Source organism: Callithrix jacchus, chromosome 7 (genome assembly GCF_049354715.1).
Source record: "Callithrix jacchus isolate 240 chromosome 7, calJac240_pri, whole genome shotgun sequence".
NCBI classification, from domain to species: domain Eukaryota; kingdom Metazoa; phylum Chordata; class Mammalia; order Primates; family Cebidae; genus Callithrix; species Callithrix jacchus.
In genome coordinates, this window is record NC_133508.1 from 30,719,427 (window position 1) to 30,742,312 (window position 22,886).

Sequence of the window (22,886 nt, forward strand, 5' to 3'; positions counted from 1 at the left end):
AACACTACTCACCTGTGTGAGTTTTCTTACATGGCAAATAAATAAATTCACTTGCATTTTTAATCACTGTGGTGACTTTGTCTTTCTTTCAACAAATTTAAATAGTTGGCCTTATTATGTTGTTTTCATGCCTCTTTTTTGAAAAATACGGTTTAGCCTATCATTTGAAAATATCAGACAAAAAAAGAAAGTTATGGAAAACTAAATCATACGCCTGAACTTCTCAAAATTCTATAAATTATATTATCATGCAAAAAGGAATAACAGTGACACTAGGTTATAATAGAAAACTCTATAATGTAGTATAACTTATTGTTAAAGTGATATTAGTGATATTACCATGTTAAATCTCTTCACCTGAAATAGATAACATTTAAATAGAAGAAACCAGAATTTCAAATTCCTTTTCTCCATTTATAATGCTGCCAGTCCTTCCTAGCTTCAAACCCCCTGGCCTAAATTACACTTGCTTGACTTCTGCACAAATGGTAATAACCTGAACAAATATCATTACTTCCACTGTGTTTCCTGATCAGCCTCAAAATCTCTGGCTTAACCAACTGTCCTTTTATTCTGATTTTCAAAGTATGTCATATGCTCACTTCTAGTACGGTATTAGTCATGCTTTATTCTAGTTAAGGACATGCATATATGCTGTTGCAACAGGATTTTAGAGCCCCCTTCATAGCATCTGACAGTTACTGGTATGAATTACCTTGGTGATCATTAAACCTCCTCTACCACTTGAACTTTGTCAGGGGACAGTATGTTGGTGCAGCCTATTTTCCTTAATTTAAGGCTCACAACTCTGTTGGTGATGTCTTATCTGAATTTTATACATAAATGCATATAACATGTGTGTATGTGTTTATAAGTTGGAAATTCAAAGGTATCATAATTTATAGCTAGCTATCAATGATTTGTTAAATATATTAATCTGCATTTAATTAATAAATGGCATGTGCCCAGCAAACTTCTCATGTCATACAAATTATGTACATGTAATTAAATAAAATATATGTATTATATATATTTAGTCATGTATATGTGTGTGTGTGTGTGTGTGTGTGTGTATCTTTTTTAGAGACAAGGTCTCGTTCTGCTGCCCAGGCTAGAGTGTGATGGCATGATCATAGCTCACTGCAGCCTCAAACTCCTAGGCTCAAGCAATCCTCCTAGCTCAGCCTCCCAAGTAGCTGGGAGTATAGGCATGAGTCATCATGTCCAGCTAATTCTGAAACTTTTTTGTAAAGATGGAGCCTTGCTGTGTTGCCCAGGCTGGTCTCAAACCCTGGCCTTAAGTTATTCTCCCACCTCAGCCTGCCAAAGTGCTGTGATTACAGGTTGGAGCTGCTGCATCTAGCCATAAATTATATTTGATCATAAATGGAATCATAATTAATAAATCTGATGCCTTTGTTAAAAAATATTAGCATGAATCCAGGACATACAGAAAGCATTTGAATGAATGAATTAATTAATGAATAACTGGACAATTCTTAGGCCTTACACATATTCAAATATGTTATTTTTCCTTATTGATGTAATTTTCCATAATTTAAGTTATAATTTCTGTCCATTCTGGTTTAAAATGGCTTTAAGCATTCATACATGTAACAAAGCACAGTGTAAACATCAGAGAAGAAAAAGATGAACAAAAATTAAAAATATTCTTTATAAATTCTAAATTATACGTTTTTCTAAATTCTTATAGAAATATTCTTTATAAATTAAATACCTTTATAAATATTAATAAATTATATTCTCTATAATTTAAATAAAATATTCTTCATAAATTTTATGATAAATCTGGGTTCAAATCTTGGATCAGTCACTTATGGGTGGGTGGTGTTGGCAAAAAGTACCGAATCTTGAACTTGTAAAATAAGGATTACATCTAACTTACTGTGAAGATTAAATAAAGGATGTAAAGTTGTAGGGAGAATGATTATCATACTGGAGGCACATGATTGAGGTTTTTTTAAGCTATTATACCCCCTCTGTCAAATTCCAGGATTGGGCATAAGCATCTTTAGTCCCAAAAGAAACTGGTGAGGAGGTTTACTTGAGCTCTGGGTGGGGCCAACGGGTCTTACCTTCTGGTCAATGGAGGTATCCAGGCTTATGTTTTAGCTCAGAGAGTAGACATCAGGACAAAAAAAACTGTGCTGAGAAGCAAAGCAGCCAAGAGGTGTGAGTGCCTTCTCTCTCTGTATCAGCCAGAGCCAAGTACTCCTTGCTTAGATAAAACGTAGACTCATCTTTTTAGAGCTTGAAAGGAAAACCTAGTAATTCTTGATTTTTAAATAGGAAAACTAGGCTTAGGGGCAAAATAACTTTGCCTGGGGCTCCACAGCTGGTTGGAGGCAGCTCTGAAATGGAGTCCAGCTTTCTTGATACTTGTTCCATTATTCTTTCTCCTAAGCCTCTCTTTGCTTGCTTGGACAAAAGGAGGTGACACCAGTGAGGATGGCGAATTTCCAAACCCTTGATCAGTTACCGATTGCTGCACAAATCTTCCAGAGGATATATACCAGAGAACACTCAAGGAAAACACATGCTCTTTATTTCTAGTTGGGATCTGCCCATCTCCTTCTTCGCCCTAGTGTTCCTGGCTAGATTTTGTGGGAGTCTCAAGGACTCACTATCGCTTTGGACCAATTCCTGGATAAGAATCAAACCAAGGGGTCTGCTTCCTGCTTTCTCCCCATGGGTCCCCTTGGAGCATGTTTGGCCTTCCAAGGCCATTTGGCATCCCAAGCCAAGAGGCAGCCTCATGGCCATCTCACTGACTAGTCTCAAAGATGGGGAGGGTCTCAGATATTAATAATAACCATTAAGAACAGTAGTTATATCATCATATAAGTGCCTACTACACAAACAACAATATGCCAGGTGATTTAGATGCTATTTCCTTTAGTCTCCACATATCCTATAGAGTGGGACTTATTATCTTCATTTTATAGATTTACAGATGTGGAAGCTGAGGTCAAATGATATACCTAAGGGTTTAGTGGTTGAACTGAGTTTCAAATCCAGATTCCATGCTCTCAAGAGTTATGATACTACCTTTCTCATCGATAGAGAGGTCAAAGAGTATTTGCTTGATTTAAGGGTCCTTCATAACAAATTCCCTCCATTCACTAAAAGCTACATGTTCCACTAAGGCAGGCTAATTTGGCCTCATTAAAGATACGTCTTTTTTCTCACACATGTCAGAATTTCTCTTCTGTGTGGAAGAGACTAGATGGGGCAGGGGAAAGACTGATATTTCTCCCTGGGGTTAGAGTGTACCCTTTATGGTGAGAATAATTTAATTACTCTTGATTAAGAAAGGACTCTACCTCCACCTATCAACTGTTCTTCTAGAAGATCCAGAAGTGCTTGTTAAAAAAAATCATTATTTTATTTTTTATACATTGCATAAAGTGGTTTTTCTATTTCTTTTTAAATGGGTATGGGGGAAACAGGTCAAAGAAATGTATACACAAATGCTGTATCCTCTAAGAGTATGTTTACATGTGTGTATGAATATATACGCACATATTCTTCTACCCATTAAAATACTTGTTAAGTATTAAAAGCTAACACTTTTTCATTTCATTGATATCTGTTAGTGCTAGTTAACTGCCAGTGAATGGGCAGGACTCTGGAGTTGTGGGTGAAATGAGATGGCCTTGTTCTCAAGGATCTATCAGCCGAGAAAAGGAGACAGGTCCCTAAAACTCAGGAATCCCTATCCACTTAAATAATTTACCAAAAGAAATGAGTTTTCATATATAATTCTAATTTGTTTTTAATTCTAGGAAATAAGCTACCTTATGATTAGAGATCAATGACATTAAATCTATCAAATTAAAACTGTAACAGACACATTGCCATTTTCCTCAGCAGTTCATCTTACCTTCATCTTTGGGTGGTACTGATAAAGAATTCTGCATTATGATGTATTTGACTTGAATAGTATCTTTCCTAAAAATAACCAAGCACAAATAATTATTAGAAAATAATTGAGATATCATGTTAATACTAAAAACAAATTCTAAAAGTCTTTTATAAACACATGAGCAATAAGAAATGGATTGAGCTATTAAGAACTGATGTTTTTATTTTCTTCTCATTTTTCTACAAACAAGATTTTACTGAATGTACTAGAACGGACTTGGAGACAGATGTAACGACATGCTGGCTTAGGGCCTTACCCACATTTCTACTCTCGTGGGGTCATGTGTAAGTAGGCAAAGTTAGGATTCTCTGAAAACGTACTCTCTGATAACTGCCTCAGATACTTTAAGAACAAACAGCTAAAATGCTTAACAATACAAAGGTAATATAATTGCAGTATAATCATTTGATGAAATATAATTCAGTCATTAAAATGCAAATGTGAAGATTATGTAGCAATATAAAAATGTTAATGATGCGATGCACTGGATGAACATGCTGAATGACAGACACTAGCATTACAAATACAAAAAAAAATAAAGAAAATATGTCAAGATATGTATTTATAGTGTGTTTGTTGATGGAATTAAAGGTGCTCTCCCCTGCTCCCCACGTTATAGCTATTTTCCAAATTGTGTATAATGTAGGTTTCCATATTAACAAAATATCTAAATAAGACAATTTAAATCTTTGAAAAATAGAAGTAAATATTTTTATAAGCTTTTAAACCAAAAACTTTCTAAGCATGATACCAAGTACAGAGCCCGTTAAGGAAAAGACTGATGAATTTTTCCATTTAAAACTTTTAATATTTTTAAAATAAGAAAATTGGACAAAACTAAAAGGCATGATTCCTATGTCTAGACAAGATGGAGTAACAGAGACCAGATTCATGCTTCTGCCTGAAACAACCAAAACATAGACAGAATACATGCAACAATGTTTTGAAAATACTGAACTTCAGTCATAGAGGCAGGAGGCAGAGAAGTTCTAGGCAGACTGAGGCGAGTCCCTGGTGAAACCCTACCTTCAAGCCAAAGAAGCCTGAAACCTGCAGCCCGAGGTGAGACGTTCCATCCCTGTTTGCCTGTTCTCTCCTGACTGGTTATTTCTGAATGGGGCCTTTATACCAATCAAATGTTAAATGTTGCCTTTTCCAAAACTACTCATGGCTTGCCCCGCCCCCTATTCTGTGCCTATAAAGGTCCCGGACTCAGTCAGTAGAGAAGCAGCTTGACTGGAGAGAAGCAACTTGACTTCAGAGGGATGGCTGGACTTCAGAGGAGAGATGGCTTAACTTCTGGAGAGACAGTTTGGCTTCAGGGAAGATTACCTGCCTGTCCCATCCTCTCTCTAGCTCCTCACTCCACTGAGAGCCATTTCCATCACTAAATAAAATTATCTGCCTTCACCATCCTTCAAGTGTTAGCACGACCTCATTCTTCTTGGATCCCACATAAGAGCTTGGGACCCACCGGATGCAGGTACTCAAAAAAGGCTGTCACACTGGCCCTTCGCCCTTCCTGGCAGAGTGCAGATGCCCCATGTGACAAAGCCAGGGGCCCACTGAGCTGATAACACACTGCTGTCCACAAATGGCAAAGCGAAGAGAGCACTGTAGTGTGCCCTCTGGGGTTTCAGGGGTCACAGGCATTTCTCTGGTTTCACCCCCACCTGGGTGTCACTTTAGGGCATGCACAGAGCTTGCTCCTGCTGGCACCCAAAGCAGCTGGCCTGATCCCACTCTTATTTGCTCACATCTTCCTTCCTGCAAGGGGTTGAGTATGGCAGGCTGAGTAAATGGGGCACCCCCATTGCAAGTCCAGCAAAGGAGCTGAAAACATCCTGCATCATCAGGTCATGAAAAACTGATTCCTGAGAGCCAGGAAACAACTGCAATGAGCCCTATGTGAGGAAAGATCCTTGCAGAGATTTCCAGAATACTGGAAAAGCGAGCCACACACAGAGAGAGCACAACAGAGAGGATTCCCCACAGGGTATTTACCTTTGTAATAATCAGCACAGGCAAGTGAGGAAACATCTCGAGACCAGGGAAAGGTCCAAGGCACACTACAGTCACAGAAGAACAGGAATATTGCCTGTTCCCACTAGCTAGAGTAAAAAACCCTCAAAATTCACAAAGGAACGGGTAGAGTATACAGAAGAGTCTTGCCTTACTGGGGGAAATACTCAATTCTAGACTGTGCATTTCTCTGGTTTCACAAAAATCTTAAAGCAAGACATAAAAGGATTAAACGGTTTCAAACTATTTTAACTATGCACCAGAACAAACCTCACAAAATATTTATAGAAATACAAAAGTATCTACCAGCCAATAAAGTAAAATTCGTAATGACTGACATCTAATAAAAATTATCAAGCATCCAGAAATGCAGAAAAATACAATCTGTAATTTAGAAAACAATCAAAACTGACCAGGACTGACAAAAATCAGAATTAGCAGACAAGGACATTAAGTGTATAACTAGATTTCACACGCTCAAAATGTTAAGAACAGGTAGAATATATATGAAAAAAATCCAAATAAAATTTCTAGAGATGAAAACTACAATGTATAAGATGAAAAAGCACACTGCATAAAATTAATGGCACATTAGACATGTTAGAAGAAAACATTAGCATATCTGAAGGCACAGCTATCAAGACTACACAGAATGAAGAAGAAGAGAGTAAAACTGAAAAAAAACCCACAACCAAGAACATCAGTGAGCTGCAGGAGAACTTTATGAAGATTAATATGCCAGTTATTTGGAAAGGAGAGAGATGGAAAGGCAGAAAAACTACTTAAGAAATTATGGTAGAACATTTTCCAAATTTGATAAAACTGTGAACCCACAGATCCAAACATCTCAAAACACTGATTCACAAGAAACATGAAACACATGAAGGCATATTATTGCCAAAATGCTCAAAACAAGAGAAAAAAAAAAAGTTTTTAATGACACCCAGAGAAAAAGATACATTGCATATAAAGGAGCAATGAAAAGGATGACAACAGATTTCTTCCTATTAATAAAACAATTCAAGTCCAAAGACAATAAACAACAATAGCAACTGTAATCTAGAAGTCTTAGAACTCCAGGCCCCAGTGTCTTCACTGATGACTTCTACTTGATATCTGAGGAAGAAATAATCCCAATTAGACACAAATCCTTCCAGAAAATTGAGAAGGAGGAAATCTTTACTATCTAAAAAGCATTATCTAGATATCAAAACCAGATAATTCCGTTATGACAAAAGATTCCTATGGTCCAATATCCCGCATAAGCACAGATGCAAAAGTAATAAACAAACTTCTAGCAAATCAAATCCAACAATATGAGAATATATCATGACCAAGTAGGGTTATCCCAGGAATACAAAATTGGTTTAACATTCAAAATAAATGTAATTCACCATATTAATACATTAAAAAAGAAAACTACATGATTATTTTCACAGATACAAAAATTGTATGTGATAAAATCCAACATCCATTCCTGATTAAAAAAAAAACCATTATAAATTAAGAATAGAAAGCAGCTCCTCACCCTGGTGAAACATATCTATTAATATGAGAAACCTAAAACTGAAGTCATGCTAAATAATGAAAGACTCAATGCTTTCCCATTAAGTTCAAAAACAAGAGAAGGACATCTATTCTCACCACTTCTATTCATCCTTGTATTGGAAGTTCTAGCCAGTGCAATAAAACAAAAATAAATAAAATACATTCAGATCGTGACGCAAGACATAAAATGGTCTTTATTTGTAGATGACATGTCTAGGTAGAAAATTCAATGGACTCTACAAAAAAGCTCTTCAATCTAATAACTGAGTTTAGCAAGATTGCAAAATACAAGATCAATACATGATCAATGCACAAAAACAAATTATATTTTTGTATCCTAGAAATAATCGGAAATTGACAACAAATCAGAAATTAAGACACCATTTATAATGGCATAAAAATGAAATAATTAAGGATAAGCCTGACAAAGTATACAAAAGACCTATACACTGAAAACTAAAAAACATTAACAGGGAGAAATTTTAAAAGATTAGACAAATGAAGAGATATACCACATTCAAAGGCTGGAAGACTCAATGTTGTTAAAATGGCAAGTCTTCTTCAAATAGATCTATAGAATCAGTGTAATCCTAATAAAAATCCCAGTAGACTTTTTGTAGAAATCAACCAACTTAATTTTTAAAATTCATGTGAAAATAGAAAGAACTCAGAATAACCACATTTTTTTTTAAAGAAAGAAATCAGACTAATGCTACTTCAGTTTCAAGAAAGACAGACATATAGATCAATGCAATGGAATAGAGAGTCCATAAATAAATCCATGCATTTTCATGCAAGTCCAAATGGAAAGCAGTGGAGCATGAATAGTCCCCTCAACAAATGATGATGCTTTTTCCATATGCAAAAAGCAAAAAAAGAACTTTAAGCCATACCTCACACCATATACAAAATTTGAAATGCATCATACACTCAAATGTAAAACACAAAACTTCTAAAAATAGAAAACTCCTAAAAGAAAATACTATGCCCTTTAGTCAGGCAAAGATATATTAGATATAGCATCTGAAACATAATCCATAAAATAAACTAATGAACTAAACTTCTTCAAAATTACAAACTTCAGCTCTTCAAAAGACACCAATAAGAGAATGAAAAGACAAACCATAAATGGGAGAAAATATCTGAAAATAATCTGATAAAAATTGTAAATAAAAACTCTCCAAACTAAGTAAGAAAACAAACCTCCTAATTTATAATGGGCTAAAAGGGGAATATACACTTCTCCAAAAAAGATACATGGCTTGCAAATAAGAACATGAAAAGATGTTTAACATCACTGGTTATTAAGAAAAGATACACCTACCTTAGGATCCAGCTAATCCCTTTCTACCAATCCAAGAGAAATAAAAGCATATGTCTATACAGATTTATACAAAGAATGTTCACAGCAGCTTTATTTGTAGTAGTTCCAAACCAGAAACAACCCAAATGTTCACCAACAGAAAGAATATATAAACATACAATGGAACATTACTTAGCAATTTAAAGAAACTATTGATCCACATCACAACAGAAATGAATCTTCAAAAATATGATGCTATATGAAAGAAGACAGACATTAAAGAGCAATATTCTATGATTCTACTTATATAAGATTTTAGAGACTGTAAACTACAGTGGCAGAAAACCACTATAATCATTATCTTGATTATGATTAAGGTTTCAAGGGTATATATGTATATCAAAATTTATCTCACTGTACTTTAAATACATGCAATTGACTGTATGTCAATCATATCTTAATATAGCTGTTAAAAATTAAATGGTAAATATTGTGAAAAAGTTTAAAAATCACAATAGACATATATACATACATTTATTCACTTAACAGATACTGTTTGCAGTATTACTATATACTCTGGAGAAGATATACTAAACATAGTTCTTGTATTCCTAATATAAAAGAAGTAACAATGAGATAATGCTCCACTATAAAAATGAGTAAGGACTTAAAAAATTTATAAAAGACAACATTAAACTAGTAGTCATCAGAAAGAATGTTACGACTTACTAAAATCAAAGAGTTGCAAATTTCTAAAATAATACTATTTTTGCCTCTAAATTGGCGGAAAAATAAGACAATATAAACTTTGGAGGGAAGTCTGAGGAAAGGGGTCTGTTTATTTACTTCCTACGTTATAGTTGGTACAAACTCTCTGGCAATGTGCATCCTGAGTCTTACAATTCTGCATTCCTTTTGGTCCAGACCTTCCTTTCTTCTGCATGTAGGAATTTTGCTCAAAAAATCACCATGGTAATGTGTAAAGCTATATACTACCATCATCATCATTATCATCCTCATTACTTTTAAAGAAATGTTAAGTGTGCTATTTAAAATATACAAAAAATGTAAAACTTAGAATTAGGGTATATTTTTATAATAAAGTTATTTTTAAAAATGTTTCTTAAAATGTTGAAAAATATAAAAAATGCTCATGACATGTTTTTGTATAAAAGGGCTGGGTATAGCATGTGCTGTGGCTCACATCTATAATCCTAGCACTTTGCGAGGCAGAGGTGGTAGTGTCACCTGAGCCAAGAATTTCAGACCAGCCTGGGCAACACAATGAAACCCATCTCTACAAAAAAATACAAAAATTGGCCGGGTGTGGTGGTGTGCATCCATAGTCCCAGATACTCGGGAGGCTGAGGTGGGAGGATCCCTTGAGGACAGGAGTTTGAGGCTGCAGTGAGCCCTGATCGTGCCACTGCATGCACTCCAGCCTAAGTGACAGCCTGAGACCCTGTCTTCACTCCAAAAAAAGGGTTGGTTACAGAGCAGTATGGTTCAGTTATTTTTTCACAACTCAAGAGAAAAATTACCAAATATTAAAAGCACATATCTCTCAGTGGGGCATTAAATTGCTACTTAATCTTCTGTTTTATGCTTATAAAGTGATATTACAAAGTTTCCCCAATGAATAAATACAGCTTTTGTAATCAGAAAAAAAAACTACAATAAAGGCCCTGGGCTATGCTTTCCCCTGGTTCCTTCTGCCTACTGACTGACCCAGGCGCTTCTCCCTGTGGGTTTGAATGGTGTGGTGTGTCCCTCCTCTAAGGAACTGTAAGTAATAAACTCCTCTTTCAAAGGCAGTTGTCTCCTGTCACTTTACCATACCTGACTAAAACAAACCTAAGTATATTTTAAAACAATCACCCTAATGAAAATATATAATATCATCTCAAAAAGCTCCCTTGTGCCCTTCTGTAATTAATATCTATTCCTCACCCATGGCCCCAGGCAATCACTGATGCTTTCCATCACTGTAAATTAGTTTTGCTTGTCCTAGAATTGCCTACCATTTCCTATACATTGAACAGTATATATTCACTAATTATGTGTATCAGTAGATCATTCCTTTCTGTTGCTGAATCATATTCCATTATATGAATACAACACAATTTTTTAATCCATTAACTGATGGCCATTTGAGTTGTTGCCAAGTTTTGGTTATCATGAATTAATATGTGTGTCCAAATTTTTGTATAGATAAATGCTTTCTAAAAATACCAAAAAAATTAGCTGGGCATGGTGGCGCATGCCTGTAATCCCAGCTCAGGAGGCTGAGGCAGGAGAATTGCCTGAACCCAGGAGGCGGAGGTTGCCGTGAGCTGAGATTGCACCATTGCACTCCAGCCTGGGTAACAAGAAAGAAACTCTGTCTCAAAAAAAACAAAAAACAAAACCCAGGAATGAAATTATTAAGTAGTCTATTAAACATGAACCACTTAACTTTAGAAGCAACTGCTTGTCTCCATAGTGGCTGTATTGTATTTCATTGATTTTAAAAAACCTACCTCTTCTAAGCAATGATAGAATTTATGTTTCTCAAGAGCAAGAGGACCCAAATACCTTAAGGCCCACTTTAGTTATATAATATTATGAACACACACACACACACACACACACACACACACACACACATTACACATACACACTATACACATTTAACTTTTATTTTAGGTTCAGGGGTACATGTGCAGGTTTGATATATAGGTAAACTCACATCATGGGGGTCTGCTGTATAGATTATTTTGTTACCCAGGCACTAAACCTAGTACCCAATAGTTATTTTTTCTGTTCCTCTCCCTCCTCCCACCCTCTGCCCTCCACCTGCCAATAGGCTCCAGTGTGTATTGTTTCCCTCTTTGTGTCCATATGTTCTCATTTAGTTTCCACTTATAAGTGAGAACATGCAGTACTTAGTTTTCTGTTCTTGCATTAGTCTGCTAAGGATGATGGCTTCCAGCTTCATCCATGTTCCTGTAAAGGCCATGATCTCATTCTTTTTTATGGCTGTGTGGTATTCCATGGTGCATATGTACCACATTTTCTTTAGTCAGTCTACCACTGATGAGCATTTAGGTTGATTCCATGTCTGTCTGCTATTGTGAACAGTGCTGCAATGAACATTTGTGTGCATATGTCTCTGCATATGATTTATATTCCTTTGGGTATGTACCCAGTGATGGGATTGCTGGGTCAAATGGTAGTCCTGTTTTTAGGTCTTTGAGGAATCACCACACTGCTTTCTACAGTGGCTGCACTAATTTACACTCCCACCAACTGTTTATAAGCAATTCCTTTTCTCTGCAACCTTGTTAGCATCTAACATGTATACACATACATATATATATACATACACACACACACACACACACCATAATATACAACAGAAGCTTATAGTATATAAATCCTAATAACAGTATTCTTCATTTGCTCAATTGTAGTAACAGTATTCTTCATTGGCTCAACTGTAATACTTATTCTTATTTCAATCTGTCCCACATCAGAAATAAATAAAAACAAAATTCTCAAAATGTTACTAAAGATTTAAAGGAGCTAAAACTTAATCTACAAAATAAATTTTAATCCACTTAGTAAATTCTTAATGCTTATATTGATATTTGCATTAATACAATGTATCAATGTTTAGCAATCATCTTCCTTCCCTAAAAGGCTGCATGTTGCTAATGAGTTTGATTTTTAAAAATCCCTTTCACGTATTTCTTTTCTTTTTTGAGTCTCACTCTGTCACCCTAGCTGAGTGCAGTGGCATGATCTTGGCTCACTGCAACTTCCACCTCTTGAGTTCAAGTGATTTTTCTGCCTCAGCCTTCCCAGTAGCTGGGATTACAGGTGCATGCTACCACATGCAGCTAGTGTTGTGTTTTTAGTAGAGACGGGGTTTCACTATGTTGTCCAGGCTGGTCTTGAACTCCTGACCTGAAGTGATCTGGCCAACTCGGCCTCCTGAAGTGCTAGGATTACAGGTGTGAGCCACCATGTCTGGCCTCAACACTTACTTCTGAATGTCAGCCATTGAACTAGACTAACCCTTTATTTTCAAGATCATGTTCCTGCCCAATTTCAAGTGTGCCAATTAGTTAAAAACTTGTGGAACTGAGTGGGGAGGTGTATGTTCCTAACTGAAACTTCTTACTGTATGATCTCGGACAAATCATTTAATCTTTTTTTTCATTTCGGTTTCTGCATCATAGAAAGTAAGGAATAAAATGCTTAATTCTTTTTGCTGACGAAAGGATTAAACTGGATACTGTGTGCTGAAAATAACTTTGTAAAATATACTATTCAAAACACCGTGTATTACATTACATGTTAATAAAGTTCTCCAGAATTCTTTCAAAAGAAAAAAATGCTTATTATTATCTTTGGCATTCCTCACCCCCAAAAAAGAAAAAAGAATGTACTAGAATATAGTTAGAAGTCCAAAAAACATAATTTCCAATTGTATGATCTGACCGTTGATTGTTATAAAATGCATGCACATACAGGCACTTGTGTTCCTTAATATGTGCTGCACGTATAACTGAAGTAGGTAGGCTAAGAATGTTTCAGAGGGCATTTTTCCACCTCAATAAAAACCTATCAGGAAAATATGTTCTAGCCTAGATCTTTATTTTTCCTTCATATGTTTTCTATTCATCTACTTCCAACTCTAACTACAACTACAAATTTATATTTTTAGTTCCCAGGTTCCAGGGTGAAATGTTCTCTCCTTCCTACACATCTCTAAATGGCTACCTCCAAACTCAAGGCAGTTCCTGCCTCCAAATGTGCTACTGAAAAATAGAGAACTATTTTTCAAAGCCGTTTGCTCTGCTTTATTTGCCTTAGGTCAGGTCCTCACTGCTTTTTGCTTGTATTAAAATAGCCTCTAAATTGTCTTCCTGCCTCCAGTCCAATCTATTCTCTCTGATGCAACTAGAATAATCTTCCCTTTTTTAATTTGTAATCTAAAAAAATTCAAGTAAACATTTCTATATAGCTTATTATTTTGAAAATGCAGTCCTCATGTCCTCTTCCTCAGAAACATACACTCTCAATTCTTAGAGTTGATTCTTCTAGCATTGAAACCTCCATGATTGCTAATAACATGCTTATAATTTCACTTGCTCGTTCCATTTTAGGCATTATCTACTGATGTCTCACAATGGAGGATGAAGATTTACTTTTTCTCATCAATAAAAATGTTAAATAATAATTTTTGTGAGTACACAATTCCAGGTTGAAAATTAAAGGCAACCTTCCACTGTATTCTGGTTTCCAAGGTCAGTGTGAAGAAATCCAAAGCTGCAGTGATTTGTAGTCCTTTGTACATAATTTGTTTTTATTGTGGAAACAATGTTTATAAATGTCACAGTGAAGTGTCAGTCTATTTTCATCTACTTGTCAAGTGTTTGGTGAGGCCTCTTAATCAGAAAATTTGTGTATTTCAATTCCTGGGATATCTTCTTCAATTATTTTTTCTAAGATGTCCTCATTTAATTTTCTCTTCTCTCTTTTTTTTCTCCTTGAACTCCTATTATTGAAATGTTCAGCTTCCCTGGCTGGTTATGCTTTTTTCCCCTTTACTATGCTTTGTTTTCTATTTATTAATTTTTGCTCTTTTGGGAAAAATTCTTTAACTTTACCTCTCAGTGTTAAGAATGTGTTCCACCTGTGATTTTTAAAATTCGAAGCAATGTCTCATTAATTCTTCCATTAATATACTTTTCCACAACTAAAAGTGACAGATAATTAAGCATAAGTTTATTTTGATTTGTATAGATTGCTTGGTTGTGTTTTTACAAAGACCGCGGCACTCTTTTTTTTATATATATACTTTAAGTTTTGAGATACATGTGCAGAACGTGCAGGTCTGTTACAGGTATACACGTGCCATGGTGGTTTGCTGCACCTATCAACCCGTCATCTACATTAGGTATTTATGATTTAAGAAATTATTTTATGTCAAAGTAAAAACTGTCCTAGTCTCTTGAATTTATCTAACATCAGGTTTGAGGGCTTTTCAGATATATCAATGTTAAGTTTCATTATCTAAAGATAATAAGTCCTAGGAAACACCAATTGCCAATATTATCTATAAATGCAATACAGAGACAATGCTGCCATAGTGCATTTTAGTTAAGTCTAGAAAGACACATGTTTGTGGCAAATTTTAACAAACAGACCTATCCTCTGTTTTCTTATTTATCCAAATGTCTAGGATACAGATGTAAGAAAAACATTTGATTCTTTCTACATCAAGCAGAACATCCTTGGAATTTCTAGCCTGGATTCCCTATGCTAACAGAATGTTCAGAAGGCATTCAAGCCAGTGAAGTTACTATCACAGCAAAGATGAGCACATTTCAAAAAAGAAATGCATTATTTGCTAATAACTGATACTTAGTAGCAAAATAAAAACCATAAAATAAAGAGGCTGTCATTTACGCTTTCATAATACAGATATGTACTGTGAAATTGTTGATTATTTTGTTCTCCCCAATCAGTCTGGCAGGCAGTGCTTCAATCAGTTTAGATTTAACTCATTACTTTTGAAATGATCACATTTCTACCATTTTTACTCTTCTCTATATACAGTGACAAAATCATTTAAACTAAGCAGGTTTACAAAAAAGTGATCTAATTTTCAGATTGTTTGGAGTTCCTCCCATTCCTTTTCTCTCTTAAGCCTTATTTGCTGCGAAACACCATGAGTTTTGGTTTCATCCACATAGACCAATCTGTGACTGTCAACAAACTGTTTCCACTTCTTGCCTTTATTCTGTCCTAACTGACTCACATTTCTGGTTCCCATTTCTCTCTCAGGTCTGTGGATATTACTAGCATTCTCCTTCTTTACAGTTTTTGCCTTAAATGAAAATTCCATGGATTAGCATTACAATGACGATTCAACTTTTACAAACTCAGTTCTGCTTCTCTGCTCCACCACTTCATCCATGCTTTATGTTTTCTCATGTTCTTGTGGGTGTGAAAACTGCTGCTTAATAAATGATTCTAATAATTTTTCTTCTTCATTAAACGTAAGTCAAACTTTCTTTTTCCTAAAGTACTCTAATCACAGATTTACCTTTTCAGTATCACCCAAACTTTTTTTATTCCATGCCCCTAATGGTTTCTGAAACTTATATTATTATAAACTAATTATTTCCAACATAGAAAAAGCTAAAGAAAAATAAATATGAAAAAGAAATGGGACAAACAGCCAGCAGGTCAGAAGGAAATATTCTGGAATTCTTCTTGCTCTCACTTTTCAAAAAGCATCTATTACTGTATTTTATAATAACGCTGTGAAAACATTTCTGACAGATGAACACAACGTAACTCTGATACTATTTAGATAACTAATTTATATTACTTAAAGCACGTGTATATCATGGCATTTTAGAATTAGAGAAACCTGGGTACTTCTGTATTTTCCACTAATGAAATATCACCTTATTGAATTTTCAATGAAGAAAAACATCCACAATCGTAATATTCTAACACGAATAGTATTAGTATTTTGGTGTATTGTCTTCTAATTTCTTTCCTATACTTTTTTGTTTGTTTTGGCTTTTGTAATACCTGTAATTACAGTGCACAGATCGTTTTTACTCTGCTTTCACAATGTAGAGTAGTCCCTTCTTATCTTTGGGGGATACATTCCAAGATCCCCAGTGGCTGTCTAAAACTGTGGATAGTACCAAACCCTACATATACTGTATTTTTTCCTATATGTATATACCTATGATGAAGTTTAATTTATAAACTAGGCACAGTAAGAAATTAACAATAACCAATAATATAACAATTATAACAACATATAATGCTGTATGAATGTGAACATATATATAACAATATATAAATGTTATGTGGATGTGGTCTCTCTCTCTCAGAACGTCTTATTGTATCATATCTCAGGTAACTGAAATGAGAAGAGAAACCACAATGGAGGAAAGATTAATGCATTTATATATTAAGCATTTACTTACATTGCTACATTCTTCAAAAAAATTTTTTTAAACATTCTGTTTGTATATTAGTTAAAAAATGTAAGTACCAGGCCAAAAAAACAAGTTCAAACAGTAAAAAAAAAGAATAAATTGGAAAATAAGCCTCTTTCTCATTCTATTCCCACAATTCCCCGCTCAGAGGCAACAGCTCTTTGCAGCTTTCTGGGTATCCTTTCAGAAGTGGTTTTGTGTGTGAAGAAGCTAACATGTAGAAATAAGCTCTGTGCCCTGTCCACATGTCCATACTGAAGCAGATTATACATGCTGCTCTTTTTTCACTTAATATATTTTTGAGAATTTGCTATCTCAGCACTTATCAAGCATCTTCATTCTTTTTAAACATTGCATAGTATTTTACTGTGTGGAACCATTACTTAACCCACTGGTTGACAGTTAAGACTGTTCTTAGCCTTCTACTCTTACAAAGCTATGTACAGTGTGCATCCTTGTATGTACATCTTTGCTAACATGTGGAATCTATCTGCGGGAAGCCACAGTAAGAAATTTCTTGGTTGATTTAACACTTTTCTAGATTTTGCCAAACTGTCCTTCAAAGAAGTTGCACTTTTTATCCAACAATGCATGAAAGTGCCTCAAAACCACTACTTGCAAAAATTGTCATAGGAGTTTTTCAATCAAATACCCCAAAGCTTTAAGGATTCTAACATGCCTACATCGTTTTCTCAACTTTAGCTGAATATGCAAACACTGCATTTTGTTGAAGTATATAACCATGAAAACCAAGTTTCCCATCTCCAGGACTTAGAAGGGTGACTGTTTATGGGAAGTCCCACCAACAAACTGAAACAGGAAAAGGAGTCTGTTTTAAGAGACAGCGCTGCTGCCCAACATCACCAAAAGGAAGCATTAGTGCTCGTGCAGCAAGACCCCTTAATTTCTATCCATGTTTTCTTGCTATGAAAATGAAAACAAATTGATTTCCTAATTGAAAAAGTCAAACCAGATAACATAATGAGAAAAAACTGTTACATATTTGAAAAAGTAGCCTTTTAAAAAATGCTTTTCTTTTTAAAACATTACAGGTATAGTTTTAAGATGATTTTATAGTGTGAAAATCATGCTCCTTTATCTAAGATGAAATGGTGTCTTGACTGAGGTGCTACCAGCTGAGGATATGTGAACCCAATTAACCCAATTTTTAACTTGTCCATACTAAGTGGTTTATTTTGGATGTACACTGCTCCCTAAATCCTTTAGGGTACAACATGGAAAAACCATAAACAGGCTATAAAGGTCACGACATTAATTTTGCTGTCATTATCATACCTTCAGAAGGCATTCAAAACTAAAAAAGTCTTATCCTCTGGGAAGGAAGGCAAATCTGAAACTAATTATGGTAGTTATTATTGTAATACTATTAAATTAAACACTGTGACCCTAGCTAAATTTATTTTGGTACATTTTATTAATGAATAAAACTACTCAAATAATACTGGACTGTTGCACACAGTAAAATGGTACATCAGAGGACCAGAACAACGTAACCACTCAAAAACCTGAATTTTCATTGACCTAGAGCTTAACTGGAACGTTCAATGTATTAATAAACATCTATGAACTCTTTGCAGAAAATACTCTATTTGTTACACAGGTTTATTTAAGAAGTAAAACTTTCACATGGGTAGAATAACCATTACTATTTATTTATACCCAAAAGAAAATAAAGAGGAAAAATATCTCAGTAGCTTCTTTTTCTGAATAAGTTTTTAAAAAATATATTTTTATTGTACTTTAGTTCTGGGGTACATGTGCAGATCATGCAGGATTGTTGCACAGGCATATGCATGGCAATGCGGTTTGCTGCCTCCATTCCCCGTCACCTATATCTGGCATTTCTTCCCATGTTATCCCTCTCCAACCTCCCTGCCCACTGCTGTCCCTCCTCTATTCCCCCTTCAACAGACCCCAATGTGTGAGGCTCCCCTCCCTGTGTTCTCATTGTTCAACACCTGCCTATGAGTGAGAACATGCAGTGTTTGATTTTCTGTTCTTATGTCAGTTTGCTGAGAATTATGGTTTCCAGATTCATCCATGTCCATGGATGAAGGACACAAACTCATTGTTTTTTATGGCTGCATAGTATTCCATGGTGTATATGTGCCACATTTTCCTTATCCACTCTATCATCGATGGACATTCGGGTTGGTTCCAGGTCTTTGCTATTGTAAACAGTGCTGCAGTGAACATATGTGTGCATGTGTCTTTATAATAGAATGATTTATAATACTTTGGGTATATACTCAGTAATGTGATTGCTGGGTCAAATGGAATTTCTATTTCTAGGTCCTTGAGGAATCGCCACACTGTCTTCCACAATGGTTGAACTAATTTACACTCCCACCAACAGTGTAAAAGTGTTCCTATTTCTCCACATCCTCTCCAGCATCTGTTGTCTCCAGACTTTTTAATGATCACTATTCTAACTGGCGTGAGATGGTATTTCAATGTGGTTTTGATTTGCATTTCTCTAATGACCAGTGATGATGAGCATTTTTTTCATGTTTGTTGGCCTCATATATATGTTCTTTTGAAAAGTGTCTGTTCATGTCCTTTGCCCACTTTTGAATGGGTTTGTTTGTTTTCTTGTAAATCTGTTTTCGTTCTTTGTAGATTCTGGATATTACCCTTTGTGAGATGGATAGATAGCAAAAATTTTTTCCCATTCTATTGGTTGCTGGTTCACTCTAATGATTGTTTATTTTGCTGTCCAGAAGCTCTGGAGTTTAATTAGATCCCATTTGTCTATTTTGACTTTTGTTGCCAATGCTTTTGGTGTTTTAGTTGTGAAGTCCTTGTCTATACCTATGTCCTAATGGTTTTGCCCAGGTTTTTTTCTAGGATTTTTATGGTGTTAGGTCTTATATGTTTCTGTCTTTAATCCATCTGGAGTTAATTTTATTGTAAGGTGTCAGGAAGGGGTGTAGTTTCTGCTTTCTGCACATGGCTAGCCAGTTTTCCCAACACCATTTATTAAACAGGGAATCCTTTCCTCATTGCTTGTTTTTGTCAGGTTTGTCAAAGATCAGATGGCTATAGATGTGTGGTGTTGCCTCCGAGGCCTCACTCTATTCCATTGGTCTGTATCTCTGTTTTGATACCAGTACCATGCTGTTTTGACTACTATAGCCTTGTAGTATAGTTTGAAGTCAGGTAGGATGATATCTCCAATTTTGTTCTTTTTGCTTAGGATTGTCTTGGCTATACGGGCTCTCTTTTGGTTCCATATGAAGTTTAATGTCTTTCTTTTCCAGTTCTATGAAGAGAGCCATAAGTAGCTTGATGGGGATAGCATTGAATCTATAAATTACTTTGGGCAGTATGACCATTTTCACAATATTGATTCTTCCTAACCATGAGCATGGAATGTTTTTCCATCTGTTTGTGTCCCCTCTTATTTCCTTGAGCAGTGGTTCGTAGTTCTCCTTGAAGAGGTCCTTCACATCCTTTCTTAGTTGTATTTCTAGGTCTTTTATTCTCTTTGTAGCAATCATGAATGGGAGTTTACTCTTAATTTGGCTCTCTTTAAGTCTGTTATTGGTGTATAGGAATGCTTGTGATTTTTGCACATTGATTTTGTATCCTGAGACTTTGCTGAAGTTATTTATCAGTTTCAGGAGATTTTGGGCTGAGACAATGGGGTCTTCTAAATATACAATCATGTTGTCTGCAAATAGAGATAATTTGTCTTCCTCCTTTCCTAAATGAATACCCTTTATTTCTTTTTCTTGCCTGATTGCTTTGGCTAGAACTTCCAATACTATATCGAATAGGAGTGGTGAGAGAGGGCGTCCTTGTCTAGTGCCAGATTTCAAAGGGAATGCTTCCAGTTTTTGCCCATTCAGTATGATATTGGCTGTAGGTTTGTCATAAACAGCTTTTATTATTTTGAGATATATTCCATTGATACCTAGTTTTTTGAGAGTTTTTAGCATAAAGCGCTGTTGAATTTTGTCGAAGGCCTTCTCTGCATCTATTGAGATAATCATGTGGTTTTTGTCTTTGGTTCTATTTATGTGGTGCATTACATTTATAGACTTGCGTATGTTGAACTAGCCTTGCATCTCTGGGATGAACATGCCTGATCATGTCTGAGTAGGTTTTTAAGAATCAAATTGCTTTAGGTATTTGGAGGACAAGACAGTCCAGAGGCAACAACTAAGCTTAATAATTTCCTTCTAGTTCAGGCTCCTACCATCTTACCAACACCTGGACTGAGCACCAGGTAGGAGAGCAAGCCGCAGACCCAGTACCTAAGAAGTATTTAATGTGTGTGTTCTCTAGTGCCCTAAAACCAGAATCATAGCTGCACAAACTCTGGTGGGCTCATTTTAATCCTTGTAAATGCTGGAGAATAGCAATGGCTGCTGAGGATAGTGAATGAGTCTGGGTAGGTGGGGAAGAAAAATTAGGCAAGGAGAAGAACTGTCAACATCTGTGTAGGACTAATGAGCAAGAGAAACATGAGTAAGTAGCAATCACAAAAGAATGAAAAAGGAAGAAAAAAGGAACAATGACAACATTATTATACAAGAAGAAGTAGCATTTGAAAAGTCACTTAAATTCCACTTTCTTTAAACATCTCAGAAGATACAGAAAACCATTCAAGCACTAGTTCATATACTCTTGCAGTAAGAAAAGATACTTACAGTATTTTTTTGTGCCCTGATGACAGTCTTGATAGTCAATAATTACTAATTGGTATAAGCGGCCATGCTGCTGGTCAGCTACAATAGTTTATTAAAATTTAGGTTGAGATAAAAGTTAAATGTTTGAAGAGCATCTTTATTTCTCTAAATTTGAAAGTGAACTTAGAACAAAAATGTCTAATTTGTCCCTGTTTAGAGGTATTAGCTGACTATGAGGCATTACCACACAGGAAAGATGAGAAGAATAAGAATGTAGAAGGCCCTAAAGGACCATTTTTTTTCCTGCAAGGATCTGTTAAATTGTTTAATTGTGGATATTCAAGACCTCCAATTAAAGGATGCAACTAGGAGTGCTTTCTTCTTCCTCTGTTTTCCTATATTTGACCATGTTCCCACAGTCTATTTCTAGATCCACACCTCAAACTGCATTTTGCACTTCAGATGTGTACATTTTCACAGTAGCTGATGAAGCAAAGCTTCAAGTCAGGGCATGCTGGTGCCACGTCACTAGCCAAGAGCTCACTTTTAGGAGGTAGCCATCTTTTCTTTGCAAAAGTTATTGTAAAATTATTTAAATATTTCATTACATTTTGTTCTTATTTTAGAAAAATTAATTTGGGTGTTTGGAGATGAAATGATTAAAAGTAAATGTGACTGAGATGATACCAAAAACATGGGCAGCAGAGGTAAAAATAGATAAACTGGACTATATCAAAATTTAAAACTTTCTTGTATCAATGAATACAATCAACAGAGTGAAAGTGCAACTTGGAGAATGGAAGAAAATATTTGCAAATAATTGTCTGACAAGGGATTAATGTTCAGAATATACAAAGAACTCTTAGTACGCAACAAAAACCAAATAACCCAACTTAAACATAAGCAAAGTATTTATACAGACATTTCTCTAAAGATGATATACAAGTGGCCAAGCATATTAAAAGATGTACAACATCACTAATTAGAAAAATGCAAATCAAAATCACAATGAGGTATCACCTCACACTCATTAGGATGGCCATTATTAAAAAAACTCAGAAAATAACAAATGTTGGTGAGGATATGGAGAAACTGAAACTCTTATTTACCAATGGAAATGTAAAATGGTACAGAAACTATGGAATACTGTACAGCAGTACCTCAAAAAATTAAAAATAGAATTACCATATGGTCTAGGAATTCCACATCAGTGTGAATATCAAAAAGAACTGAAAGCAAGATCTCAGAGACATATGCACATCCTTATTCATCGCAGCATTTTTCATAGTAGCCAAGAGGTGAAGCAACTCAACTGCCCACTGACAGATAAATGGATAAACAAAATGTGATATATATACATATAACAGAATATTATTCAACTTTAAAAAGGAAGTTCT

At 35.3% G+C, this 22,886-nt stretch overlaps 1 protein-coding gene across 41 annotated transcripts in view; it reads right to left on the reverse strand.

Annotated features, from left to right (window-relative positions):
• The window catches only part of ZNF438 (zinc finger protein 438), a 168,566-nt gene that overhangs the window by 26,838 nt on the left and 118,842 nt on the right, over positions 1–22,886 (reverse strand). For 16 of the 41 annotated variants that reach the window (XM_078329769.1, XM_078329759.1, XM_078329760.1 and 13 more), the window contains one exon: positions 3,905–3,972. The exons of 12 other annotated variants lie outside the window; for them this stretch is intronic. In XM_078329769.1, coding sequence (XP_078185895.1) covers positions 3,905–3,941 — 37 coding nt within the window. In that variant the 5' untranslated portion in view covers positions 3,942–3,972. Of the gene's footprint in view, positions 1–12; positions 158–2,096; positions 2,169–3,904; positions 3,973–22,886 lie in introns of those variants that run through there. 13 more of the 41 variants (XM_078329776.1, XM_078329778.1, XM_078329770.1 and 10 more) reach the window with 4 other exon arrangements.